The sequence below is a fragment of the Macadamia integrifolia genome, chromosome 1 (assembly GCF_013358625.1).
Source record: "Macadamia integrifolia cultivar HAES 741 chromosome 1, SCU_Mint_v3, whole genome shotgun sequence".
In the NCBI taxonomy this organism is placed as follows: Eukaryota; Viridiplantae; Streptophyta; class Magnoliopsida; order Proteales; family Proteaceae; genus Macadamia; species Macadamia integrifolia.
This window is the reverse complement of record NC_056557.1, coordinates 25,081,124-25,095,064: the sequence shown is the minus strand read 5'-3', so window position 1 is coordinate 25,095,064 and position 13,941 is coordinate 25,081,124. Positions and strand designations below refer to the sequence as shown.

Below are 13,941 nucleotides of genomic sequence, written 5' to 3'. Positions count from 1 at the left end.
AAAAAAGGCTTATATGTGACAGCCTCCTGATTTTCATGACTCTATGGATCCCCATTATGTGTGTAACTCGATGTGTGCAAAAATTTAAGGGTGTAAAAAAAACCCAATCAACCTGAACCCAACCGAGCTCTCATTGAGCTCGGACAGGGCTTGGACTGAATTGTTCAACTTACAGAGCGGTTTGGGCTGCGCTCAGACTGATGCAACCAGATCATATATTCACTATGTCTATCTCAATTTATGTATAGAAAAATAAGTATCACTGTTGACATGCCAAATTAATTATAATTTATAGCACCACATCATCACACCTATATTTTTATTAATCCACAAACATTTTCAATTCACCACTACACATCATTCCCTGATTATGATTTATGATCAGGTCAATGAAGACCAGCCCGAACAATTGACCAGTCTGAGTTAGACCTAGATTAAGATATTCTAGCACAACCTAAGGGTGTCAACCTGTACCAAAAACGGAGAATCGAAACCAATACCATACCAAATCAATTCGATATGGTAATGAAGTTCCTATAGTACTGAGATACTATTCGATATGGTATCGATATTGGGATATGAGCTGTAAGCTTGGACGTCCTGAGTTCGACTCTCACTAGGCACACCTTGAGCCACTCACACGGGGGTGTTTATTGCTCTTCACTGCTTTCAGTGAAAGTTGAATGGTTCTCATTCAACCCCGGTATGACCCAGTCCATGCGGTTGTGAGGTCAGTATGGGCCCGCGGGATTAGTCAGGCCAAAGGCCTAGATACCTGTCGTTAGCGGAAAAAAAAAAACAGTACCAAATACCAAAATAAACAAATTTGGTATGATGTTGGTATGAAGTTCTTGTATCGAATCACTATTCGATATGGTATCAAATATATGTACCTTGTACCATACCGATTGACACCCTTAACGCACAACCTAGGGCTGGGCTGGGCTAGGCTAGGCCTCAACTGAGTTAAGAGACCTTGGGGTTGGGCTGGGGTTTAAAAAAATTCAACCCAACCCCCAGCCCTATTTACACCACCCCTAGAAAAATTTCATCTATATCTGTTTGGCACTCTACTTTGCCATTATACTCTTATTACTCTATGTTGATATTTTTGTTACTGAAAAATCTAGAGTCTTTTTTCAGCGTCTCATTTATTCTCTTGGAAATTTGTTCAATGTGAAACAATTTGGTCCAGCTCATTATTTTTTAGGTATGAAAGTACTTCACTGTCTTCATAAAGAGTCTAAGAAGAAACAAGACTAAGTATATTTTATAAATATTGGTTAATCTTGAGAAGCCACAACGTGGACGCAATTGATATAAAGAATGGTGTTCTATAAAAATAATAATAATAATAAATAATAAATATAATATAATATATATATATATATAGATAGATATATATATATAAAGAATGGTGCATTTAGAACATTAAGAATCATATTATATGAGATCATGCCAATTTCGGTCTCATATTTAATCTTCAAATCTCTTGCAAAAATATATTATCTTCTTGTACCCTAAGATGAAAAATAAGGAAATAGATAACATTATTCAATTTCTTGTGAAAGATTGTCGTACACCTAAACATAAGGATGTGAATTTGTAACCGAAACCGTTTATCAAAATTGAACCGATCCGTTTACACCGAAACCTCAAAACCGTTTAGTAAATGGTGCGGTTATGGTTTCAAGTTTCAGGCCGATTAGCTAAACGAGTCGAGTTGGTTTTAACCGCGAAACCCATTGGTTTCAAACCTAATTGAAACTATTTAAATCGAACCATTTAAACCAATCCGATTAATATGTATAACAATTAAATACAAAACCGGTATATCACTTCCAAAAAGATAACCCTGAGTAAAAGCGATTGGAATGAAATGGATTTGAGACACAAAGCTAAACCGCCGAACTCGAAGGGTAGAAGCCGAAGCCGCAACTCACAAGTTCTTCAATTCTTGGATTTGAGACATCTTGTGTTCCCTACTTCCCTTTTCATGGTTTAAACCTCTAGTTTTCTCAATCAAGTTCATACGATTAATCTATTAGTTACAAAATAACCAAACAGTCTTCCTATCATGGGGGTGGGGGTGGGGGTGGGGGTGAGGGGAGGGAGAACTATTCCCATCGGAAAGGACATGGGACACCCTCCATTATTCAAATAAATAAATTAATTAATTAATTAAAATAAAAAATTGTAAGTTACTATTTTGCCTTTTTAGTATGACATGCTTTTGTTTTCAATGAAGATAAAATTATTCTTTTTATTTTATTTATGAGCAAGAAGTTGACGGTTTTAAAAAATGACATAATGATCTTATTTTCAAATTATTTTTTAAATCAAGAGGCAATTAAAATAATGTATCAAGGTCTAAATATCACAATATAGGTGTCATTTAAACAGACACATTTGAAAAAAAGAAGTTAAAAATTTAAACCCACCCCCAAAAGAAAAGAAAAATGTGAAGATAAAGGAGCTCAATACTCCAATGGGAAGGGCATTGGACAAGAATGTGAAAAAAATAAATAAATAGATAAAAAAAAATTAATATTAAGCACATGTTGATGGCCTAAACCTCCCTAAATATGGTGATCCTTCGTCAATATTCTATCATTGGCTTGTAGCCTACAAGATACAAAATATTCAATAGGAAGAAAGAAAGAGCTACCTGATAGCGTGTACCTACGTCAAGATATAATGAGTGTGAAAAGACCATATTGCCTCGCATTGAAGATGTTTGTGCACACTCCCATTGGCCATAGGCACTAGTGTGTGTGTATGCTATCGAATAGCATTCTCTCTTCCTATCCAATAATAGAATAAAAAGTGAATTATGCACCCCTTATTCATATGCTAACAAATTAAGATCCTTTGTCATTCCAACTCAAACTCATTTTTTATATGCCTTTCCGTATCTTTTCATATTCCTTCATACCGTCCATATGTGGTAAGTTAGCAGGTAGCACCAATGAAAGTGCAAGACAAAGCATCAAATAAAAGGGGCAGAGGGTAAACCAACGGTGTACCCAACTTTTTCCTACCTAGAAGACTAGAACTATTTAAGACACAAAAAACTTAATCATTGATTTCTAAGAAATTACTTTACATTTCTAACAAAATAAATGCTGTCAAATAAGCCAAAACATTATCTTCACATAGGCATTTCAGTTTGAAATATATCCACTTTCCTTCCGTCTTTTCCATTCTATTTTTTATCATTTCAATCCATTTTAGAAAAAGATTAATCCGTTGCTTAAATGTAATGCTGGGCTGGCCCGTTCCGTATTGATTAATTCTTGGTTTGTTATAAGCCCTCGCTGCTAAAGTTAAAATTTACATTGCTAGGCCTAGGCTTACCCTTTTTATCAAGTTTTCTCACAATCCTTGATATATTTAGGAAAAGTACCAACTAGTAAAAGCGAGAGAATGCATAGACTGCTACCGCTAACACACATACACACCATCAGCCGCAGCCAATGCCAATGAAAAAACTCGCACAAGCGTCTAACAGAACAAGAGCCACAGCCAATGCAGCTAGAGAATGCATAGAATGTTAACCTCGCCATTGTTCGGATTCTGACAGAATAAATGAGACAAAAGAGATCCAACTGAATGGAAAGATACCTTTGTTCGGATTCGGACAAAATAAATGAAACAAAAATGATCCAACAGCTGGAAATACAGCGTGATCCTTACGCAACCACTGTCTCTTGGGCCTCTTGGCACAAGCACATGCTGTCTTACAGCACAAAGTAATATTTGATCAGCCCAAAAAGCAAACACAAGGATATCAGATAGGCATCATATAGAGCCCAAGGGTCTTTACCCACACAAGAAGTTTAAGCTTATTTGTAGTTAGAAAGACTCCCGAGTTGTTTTTCACAATCTTGGGAGATTTCTAAAAAATTAACCACAGGCATGAATGAAAGTTTAAAATGTTATAAGCTGCTGAAGCCAAAAATTGGCATGTGGCACCATCTAAATGCGGACAAGTCTCCAATATCATAAAATTTGATCATAAAAAACCAAACAATTTTTTTGTACTTTTGGAATTCATACGCATCCTCCAGATAAGATCACACACACTAACTACATCAAGCACTGGTGAAATTCGTGTTTCTTCAACAAAAAGTTGCCACAGGTATCATTCATCACCTAGCAATAAAACATAACCCTCTTCACATTGTCCTTGAGAGCAGGGAGTGGTCGGACGGCAGCATTAGCACCTGTGATACGCGTGCTACGGCCCCCACTTCCTGCACCTGCACGTGCTGCCGCTGCACCACTTGTCATTGATCCACTATCTGATGTCTCTGGTTCCATATAGAAACGTGCTCGGAATGCAGCCAGATGTGCATAATATGCCGGCGGAACTGCTCCATCAAATTCATACATGCAAACACAAGTCAGTCAGTCATCAAAAAACAAAACCAGTCATAACCCCTAGCACGCAAATCCAACTTTGACAAAGCACATAACATAGTAGAACCACAACATATTGTAAGCAAACATAAAGATGAGACATGTAAGCGGGAACTAACCGATGGACACCGAACGGGTACACCTCGCGTATCTGCACCACCAGTAATGAGATCATGTCAAACATACAATTAAAATATTAAGGCATACTTTAATGTTGTATTTATTTGGAGAATGAGAAGATAGAAGAGTTTAGGTTGTGTCATACGTGTAACACAGGTTGTTTGTGAGAGACTGCAGCCCATCAGCAGTGAACTTGTTCTCATCCCATAGGACGTGATAGTGAGCCGGCCGGCTTGTACCCTGTGTGTGGAGTTGGAATATCACAGTAAATCACTCTGAACGACAGATTGATACAAAAAATGGAAACCTCAAAAACTGAAAGGCAGTAGGTATAACTCTTGTTAATTTTACCTGGATACCAGCATGGCTGCACAAGTAGAAGTCAAACTCAGTTGGGTGGCAGATCTTGGAGTCAACGACAGTACCTGTCAAATTCACACATTAAAGGAGATTTTAGATCATGAAGAGACTAGTGTAAGAAATAATCAGAATATACTAAAATATGCAATGCAGTGGTCTCGTGCAACAACTTACCAGGTAAAATGTTACCACTCCTGTCAACAGCATTTCGTTCATGATGGTTGTTTGCAAACAACCTGGTATGGTGACGCTTTTGAACAACAACAAAAGTAACAGGAGGCTGATAATTCGGCTCCAAAGAGGCGCATGCCTGAAAGTGTGGATTTCATAATTGGAGGAGCATAGGGTATTTAGTGGAGCCCACTCAGAGAGACAATAAATATGAAAAGAGCTAAATTCATGCTGAACTCAAAAATCTACAACTAGGTAATGGACCTGTGTCCAACTGGCACAATGTTAGCAGTAATGGAAGGTGTAGGTTCTAAAGCTATCACTAATTTTGGAACATCTCCGGATAAACAAAAGCAGTTTACCTTACGGATTGCATCCAGTTCATACAGCAAGACCTGATAGAATTGGCCTTCACTAACTCCATCCCTGCACAAAGAAATCATTAGTCAGGCTTGCATAGGATACAAACAACGAAGAATATCGAGGAAAGCAATACCTATAAAATATAATCCGCTGAGGTTTCTGGCCAGTTGCTCTGCGGAAAGAAATTAGAAGTTCCCTGGAAATACAAGAATCAAACTACTTCAGAATGCCCTCCCCCAGAGGAATGATTGTCCAACTTCATAAGCCCATTATGTGTGGCCATTTTAAGACAGCAGTGCAAAATAATTACATCCACTTAGAAGGAAGTTACATACTTGATCATGCCACCCGACACCGTTCCTCTAACAGGGTCTTGCCAGACTTTAAACAGATCTTGAATCAATTCCTGGCGATGAGCTTGGGCACTAACTAGACCTGCATACTTTGTAATTTCCGGCCAATCTTGAGAAGCTACAACCTGGTGCAGAAAATGTAAACAAAATTATTAAATTATAATTACAACCAGAACAAATAAAAACTGGATAAAACTAAATGCCTACACATTCATCAGAAAATAAGAAAATAATTTTTGAAATTATAAAAGAAATAAAATATATTACAGCTGCAATGGATGGGCTCGAGTCCTCCCCAGGATGGGGATGTGTCACATCTGCACCAAAGATGATGGTCGGTCGGTCACTGACCAGAGGTATACGCCTCGACAGAGCATCAATAAGCACTGTATTTCTTCCCCCAACCTTGACATTTATCTTTAAAGAAACATTTGCCAGGTATTGCTTGCTCATCTTAAATACATGCTTAGTCAAACAACACTGGGAAACAAGTCCAAGGTCGGTCTCACAGATTCGCTTCAGATCACCTAAGAGAAAACAATAAAGAATGCAGAAAAATGAATCCTTCAAACACTGCAACCAAAAAAAAAAAAAAGAAAGAGGAGTTAACGGCAGGATCTCTATACCATACAGAGAACCATTATTATCAGGCAAGATAACAATCAATAAGTCAAGTTCCCTTCCTTGTGGCCGGAGTTTTGTCATGCAATCGTGGTACCTAGTCTTCAAGGCTCTCTCAACCTGATCAGGACGTGCGTTGTAGGGTGGAAGAACTGGTTCAGGATTAAACACCTGGAACAAAAGAATAGAAAACAGAGATTATTGGTCAAAAAAGGAACCAAATGAAGAAACTGTTGTTTGACACATACTCCACCAAATGCCAACAAATTTTTCAATTCATACCATCCCTGAAATGTGGCACATTTGAGCAAGCTCATTACAAAACCCACGGGCAACACTTTCTTGCACATTGCGCGAGAAGTTTATACATATCCAATTGTTCACGGTTCCTCCATTAACCATTTTCTGCCAAAAAAAGAGAATGGGAAATAAGGATTATAAGAAATGGTTCATGCAGCATTACTTGTATAAAAGACATTCATCAATACATGACAAATACTAAGGGATGAGGAAACTAATAAATAATAATAATAAATAACTAATCTATCTACCCAGACTCATTCCAGCAAAAAAATTGATAAACTTTACAAAGAAAAACAATTGAGAATATGAGATTGAGATCCTTGTTCAAAAAGGTTGCCATGCCAGCTTACAGCCTTCGGCCAACAATATTGCACATCAGCAGAATCAAAATAGGATTTCAAGGCCTCAGCTGACAAAAGAAGCTACAATGCTGTATAGTTCCTATTACCTGGGTACTCAAATATGGGTGAAGCAGCCGCATCCAAAATGTACTTTATTTATGACAATCCTTCAACACCAATATTTCACAAGGTAACAAACTCTAACAGAAGAGACAATTTATTCCATAAAAATCTCTAATATTTCAGATACTAATGACATTTTTCTACATAGGGTTTTATTTTTTACGACACAAGTCTACACACATCGATAGTTACATACAAATCCCTTTCTGGTGTTACCAAAAACAAAATACTAACATTGAATCAAATTTTTAAATGTAGTTATTTAACTATAGAGAGTGTTCTCTGAGAAAGCGCACAACTGAGGTGCAGTAAAATAGTATCATACATTGGAGGGCAGCAAAGTCATTTCATACAAGGAAGAGAGAGACACACACAAAGGTGCAGGCATACCCAACCCCAGCGACTCAGAGAACCTTTCCCATATTTATATCACAGTTTGCATACATAAAACCCTCAATAGTTACATACAAGTCCCTTTCCGGTGTTACCAAAAACAGGTGTTACCAAAAACAGAATACTAACGTTGAATCAAATTTTTAAATGTAGTTATTTAACGATAGAGAGTGTTCTCTGAGAAAGCACACAACTGAGGTGCAGTAAAATAGTATCATACATTGGAGGGCAGCAAAGTCATTTCATACGAGGAAGAGAGAGACACACACACAGGTGCTGGCGTACCCAACCCCAGCAGCTCAGAGAACCTTTCCCATATTTATATCACAGTTTGCATACATAAAACCCTCAAACCAAAAACTTCCTATGAAGAGAAGCCCCAGTAAAAGATTTCATCCTCAATTCATTACCATATATTGGAACTGACCCTAGCTAACAATGCAAGCCAAAGCTGTTTGTGCCAGTTCATAAGAGCAAGTATAACTATAATCTCCAATAATTATTCAGTATAAAAAGATTCACCCATATGCCACAATGAGCACGTACAAATAAGATAATAGGACTACATAACCCCCAGGACATCCAAGACCACTTGATACTATCCCTGTGAATCTTTAAAAATGTAAAAAACACCATGCCCAAGAAGTAAATATATGAAGTACAATACTTGATAATGTCAGTGCCACAATTCCTAGCAATGAGGTTCAGTTACTCGGGTCCTAACCATGGGTAGAGAAGTATTCAGAGTATGCAAGGAATTGCTTGATGCCAACTGCTAAATTAGGTTCAATTTGTTAGAATCCTGCTTGTTTGATAGTTAGAAACAATCCACACAGGTAGTTGCTCTCACATATCAAATGAAAAATAATGACAACTAACTACTACCAAAGGTTTCCTTCCCTCACCTATGGCTAGGTTAGCTGTGCTAATCACTCGAATTATCCAGATAAGCCATTGAACTATGACATAGTATTTTAGAAATTCATTCCTCCAGACCTTTGACGGCCTAAATCACCAGCAACCATAAATAACATATCATCAAAATAGTACACGACCCTTCTACATGATCACTTATCACTTGTTATATTTCTAAATAATATAATACCAACTGTAACTTTGAACTCTGTGTTTGGAAAGCAGACATTTGAAGGTAGACCATATCCATACTTGCAAACAAACAATGGAACAAGTATTGTCCATTTTGCACATAATTAATGTGCTGCATCCCAACAACACTGAAAATAAACAAAAAGAGGACCAGGTTGACAAGTAAATTCAACTGGCACGAAAGAATTTGCAGCTCTCTCAACTTTCAACTAAACATACCTTATTCATCATATTCCATTGGCCAACTTGCGGAAGGCAATCCTTCTCCCTTCCAGTGTCATGGTATTTAAGCTGTAGAAGCAATAGGCAGCAATTGTGAGCCACTAACATTAATCACATTTCTATGAAAAATTGTAAAAAACAGTGGAATAGAAAAACTACTAGAAAAGTCAACTCACCCATGGTGGAGGAAGAATACGTGCTTCAACTTGGGCAAGTTTCTCACTGATCTTGATCCCAAACTCCTTTGCATAAGGATCCTCATGATAAGCATTGTGATGAACCGTCTGAAAAGAATCAGATTTTGACCAATTTTAAAGCATAAAACACCAGCAAAATCGCAGAAGCCCATACAGGACTTTGGTGACTCAGAGAACAGATGTCTAAAAACCAAATTAAAAATACCAATTAAAATACAAAGAAAAAATACACAAATCAAAAAAATGAAAAATTTTGAGAAAAGCAATTTATGGAACATTCCTTCATTGCTTAATTGTTAGGGCACGCTAAAGGTACAAAGTAAAAAGGGGGGAAATGCAGTCAAGAAAGACTTGCAGCAGTGATGCACCTGCATAATATCTAGTTCTCGTTCACGAGGACGCTGACAAGTCACTTTCAGCAGAGCCGTAATCTGCCTTTCATTTAACCTCTTGGAGTATCTCTGGCCTTCTACAATCTTGCAGACCTGCAACAATTATTATGATTGGTAACCAAGCAAAATGAGACAACATAATGTAAATATCTCGATAGTTGTGAAATGAATTGACCTCCATTGGCAGATAATTTGGCCTCTGAGTGTTCCCAACTTGCAAACATGGCCATTGTGTATGCTGAATGACAAACCCATATGTCTCCTGGAAATATTGGACGACAGATTTCATTGTTCCTCTATCATCAACTGGGAAGCTGTCAAGGACGGAGACAATGAAACGACCAATTTAGAGATACCATATTCATGGATGAACAATATCACAAAAAAAAGGGGGAAATAACAAGATAAGCACACATAATAGACAAAAAAAACATCCAACACTTACGTTAGCTCTCTTGTTGCTTGCGAAGTTAAACCAGATATACGGTATTTTCTGCGCATATTTCCCCTATGAGTAACTTCAACTTTCACACCTCTGAGAGCTTTCTTGATCTGTTAGCAATATACAATCACACCAGATAAAATAAGAACTTTCAATACAGGCAGAAGGCATGACTGATTAGTTGAAATACCTTAATTCGTTATGTTTGATATCAAAATTAGAACAAGAAAAGGGTCCCCCAAAAATAAGTTTAAGACAGGAAATAACAAGATGGCTCCACAGAAAAATTCAAATAGTTTACCTCAATGAGACACAAAACAAACACAAACTAATTGAGTCCCTGTCAAGACCTAGACGGACAGAAACTGACCTTTACACGATCAGCATCAGATAAGGGTCTAGCAAGAACATCTCTATTCAGTAATTGAGTTACAAAGTCAATGACAGGCAGGGGCTCAATGAAAGCAGTGGAAGACATATCTGCAACATCACAAGAAGTAAGACTTCAATTATGAGGGGCACAAGCATCTGGCTCACAATTCAGTTAACTAAAATTACTCAATTTGAATAAATCATTGAAGTTCAGACGAAGCAATGGCAATAGCGGGCTGATTAAACTTACTGCCAAATTGTGAAAATTTTAACTTATGAAACAGGACAGCACAGAAGCCTTTAGTTTACTACATAAACAAAATACACGTGAAAGCCTAAACTATTCAGGCATTGGCTCTTGCTAAATATATCTTACCGATATTCAGTGAGAGGCCCATCTGTGTAGGCCGGATACTCTGATAAAAACCACGCCAACTTTCCAATCCCTCGCCAAGTGGCTGTCTTCTCCCTAGATCTGGGGAATAAAATGATCGGCCCACTGGAGAGTACCTACATACAAAATAACAAATAATATTTAAATTCTCTGACCAAAAAAAAAAAAAATCCAAGTTTACAGTATAACTCGAAACACCATGCACAGAAATGTGGAAATATCATCAAAAGTACCTTGCAGTAGGCAGCTCACGAAGAACAATGTCAAGGACCTGAAGAGCTTCTTGGGGTGCATCTGCCTGCTTCCCCTGCAGAAACAAGCCTAAATGATGAAGATCCGCACGCGCAGCCATTTTGATGACAACTCTGAACGGCCGCTCCCTCCTATGTCAAGACAGAAAATATCACACAAAATCAGCCCAGATGAAATTGAGAGCATGAGAAACGGTGAAAGAGAGGACAGATGCATCTTGGCAAGACCTGGGAGCACCCGTGCCATCATCCTCATCAACCAAAGTTATTGAGAACTCTCTTGAAGTAAAAGGTAAAGGTCCAGCAGTATAAAGGCTCTTCCTTCCATCATAAGCAGGAAGTCTCCTTCCCAAGTGTGACTCTCTATATAATCTCACCAGTTGCTCCATCACAGCCCGGTTCACACCCCGTGAAGTTACTTCCGGCGTAATTGAAACCTAGTCAAAGCAGATGTATGGTCAACATAACCAACATATAGTTAAGCAGCTATCGACAAACGAAGGTTTGAGGTTATTAACTCACGTCATATTGGTGCAGATCCTTATCTGGAAGCTCAGCAAAGAAATGGTTTGCCTTGACTATACACTTCGTCCCAGTGCTGCCCTTGCCAGGGCGGAGAGGAAACCGCATAGATTTGCTGGATGGGGGAATAGGCTGAATTGCCTGTGTTGGTGCCCCTTCAGACTGTACAGAAAGCAGCTCAAGCTGATGTATCACCTGTCCAGTGCTTGGCTCAGGTGGCTGAGATGAAGAACTGGCTTGAGAGTATGACTGGTCTGGTTTTCCAGATTGTACAGGTTGGGGGCTCACCATGGCTTGATACGGAGCCTGGGTTGCTTGGTGCAGCTCGGGAATTGGTGGCCTAGATTGGCCACCAGAAGTAGGCCCTCCCCCACGACCACCAGTCATACTGCCACCACCTCGGCGCCTCACTCCAGATTCAGGGGGGGTACCCATAGGCTGTTGAGGTGGCATTCCACGTGGCTGGCCTCCCCGACCTTGATATTCAGGGGGAGCACCATACTGCTGAGGTGCCATTCCACCCCTTGGCTGGGACCCGCCACGTCCCTGAGGAGGATATCCACCTCCGTATCCTCCACGACCTCCTTGCTGTGGTTGTTGCTGAGGTTGGGGGGCTGGGCCCCTTCCCCCACCTCCCTGTTGAGCAGTAGGAGCTCTCTCTGTTGGGCGCTGGGCACCACGGCCAGCACCAGTATCTTGTGATTCTGAACCCTCCCCACTGCTGCCAGGAGGGTCAGTTCTCCTCTTTCTGACCATGATGATAACTACCCAACAGCCACAGAAAGTTTCAGAAATATGTCAAATGAACACAGCATACTCAGGATGCAATATACAAGATACAACCGAATTCTACTACTAAAAAATCAGAAACATACATTAGGGAACCTTAAAATTGAGCAAACATATAACTATCAGCCATCCATCACTTGGCTCATCACAAAAGCACCAAAAGTGACTGCCAGATCCACAGTAATACCAAACCTCAGCCTAGGAAACCAGCAAATTCAAACGAAAAACACTCACATCAATTAAAGCTAAATAACCCATCTCACATAATCTAATAACGCACAACACAATGGAGGGAAGATGGAAGTCAACCAGATACAGAAAAGGCATGGGAATAGACAAAGAAAAGAGGCGAATCAACCAGCAAGTCAGAAAGTTATCTGAAACCTAGTAGAACGTCAAATAAATGCATCAGCTCACTGCCTGACCATGAAAAATTTACAAGCAGGGCCTACTCCAGACCAGATCAGTCCGGGCACCTAAGGCACCCAAGATAGAAACATACGACTCTAACATTTCCAGTACCATATCAATGCAACACATATATGCTACATACAGAAGGAGTAATCGGAAAAAAACCCTAAAACGTTCGATGTTACATAAATTCCACCAGCGAACAGGAGTTCATAGAGCGGAAAATCTAGAAATCGTCTGTGTCCTTAGCGTCAAATAACAGGATAAACACCAGTCAAAATGCACAAAAACTCCATGCGACAATACTAAGAACTCGATAAAGTACCATCAGCAAGATCAAAATGCAGATAGTTCATCCATCAGAAATCCGATCACATCTACCGCTAAATCGTTCCCCCATCATATCAACAATCTAAGAGGGAACACGTCGTAAAACTACATCTGTTGCCCCTATTCCCACAAAATCAAAATCCGAAACTCTATATATAACAAAAATGAGACGAAAACTAAAAAAACTCATGCATCTACATACTCAGACCAAAACAAATGATCCACAACAACAGTCTAAACAAAATAACAGCAAAACAACTCTAAAACCCTAACAATCGATGACCAATAACCTAACAACATCAAAACAAAAATACTAAAAAGGATAGTAAAAAAATACTCCTCGTAACTAGAAAAAACAAAATGGAGTAACGAGAACAGAGATCGAAACCAGACAATCTCAGAAAACCAAAAAACACGATACTCTTCAAAGCGTCATCGCAGATCAAGAGAGAAAAAGTGAAGACAAAGCAAAGATCGTAATACACCAGAGAAGAACACTTTCCCGTCAGATGAAAAACAGGAGAAAACCACTAAAAGAGCAAGAAAACCACTGTGTTTACCTCAAAAACCACTTCCGATACCGCTTTTCCTTCACAAGAAGGATTTCCACTTTCCTTCGCAGAGACTGGTCTGGCCACGAAGACGAAACGAGAAGAGAGAGTAAAATAAAAAACACAGAACTCAACAGTGCTGGCCCTTTCTCGGCTCTCCCTATTTATAGGGGATAGCTTCCGAAAACGACAACCCTCACTACTCTTTCTCTGTCTCTCTCTCTCTCTCTCTAACTGACGTGGCGACGAACGTGTCATAGAAGGAGGCCTTTACTGGTTAGGTGGATGATGTGGCCATTTGGTGGGGTATGTTGCTGATGCGTCTTGACACGTAGCTTATGGCATTTCAATAGTAGGGTTTTTAGTTGTAACGAGGCAACTCTTACATGAT

The 13,941-nt window shown here is 39.1% G+C and overlaps 1 protein-coding gene across 1 annotated transcript; it reads right to left on the bottom strand.

The window, feature by feature from the left end:
- Positions 1-3,983: 3,983 nt before the first annotated feature.
- On the bottom strand, positions 3,984-13,711 carry LOC122082156 (protein argonaute 1-like). Its single transcript, XM_042649639.1, has 22 exons — positions 13,560-13,711; positions 11,470-12,233; positions 11,176-11,384; positions 10,930-11,079; positions 10,679-10,812; positions 10,301-10,410; positions 9,934-10,040; positions 9,664-9,802; positions 9,465-9,581; positions 9,076-9,183; positions 8,897-8,968; positions 6,693-6,815; positions 6,416-6,581; positions 6,057-6,316; positions 5,772-5,914; positions 5,570-5,632; positions 5,436-5,499; positions 5,077-5,212; positions 4,894-4,967; positions 4,688-4,782; positions 4,542-4,573; positions 3,984-4,373 (listed from the first exon to the last, which is right to left on the bottom strand). Exons 2-22 carry the CDS (start codon positions 12,223-12,225, stop codon positions 4,156-4,158), a joined length of 3,276 nt encoding a protein of 1,091 aa, XP_042505573.1. The 5' UTR covers positions 12,226-12,233; positions 13,560-13,711; the 3' UTR covers positions 3,984-4,155.
- Between the last annotated feature and the right edge of the window lie 230 nt (positions 13,712-13,941).

Excerpts from the sequence above, each read along its gene's own strand:
- LOC122082156 (XM_042649639.1), bottom strand. The coding sequence starts at position 12,225 with ATGGTCAGAAAGAGGAGAACTGACCCTCCTGGCAGCAGTGGGGAGGGT. Across the intron at positions 9,582-9,663 it reads CAAATTATCTGCCAATGGAG|GTCTGCAAGATTGTAGAAGG; the intron begins GTCAATTCATTT and ends TAATTGTTGCAG. Across the intron at positions 5,633-5,771 it reads GTGTCGGGTGGCATGATCAA|GGAACTTCTAATTTCTTTCC; the intron begins GTATGTAACTTC and ends TTGTATTTCCAG.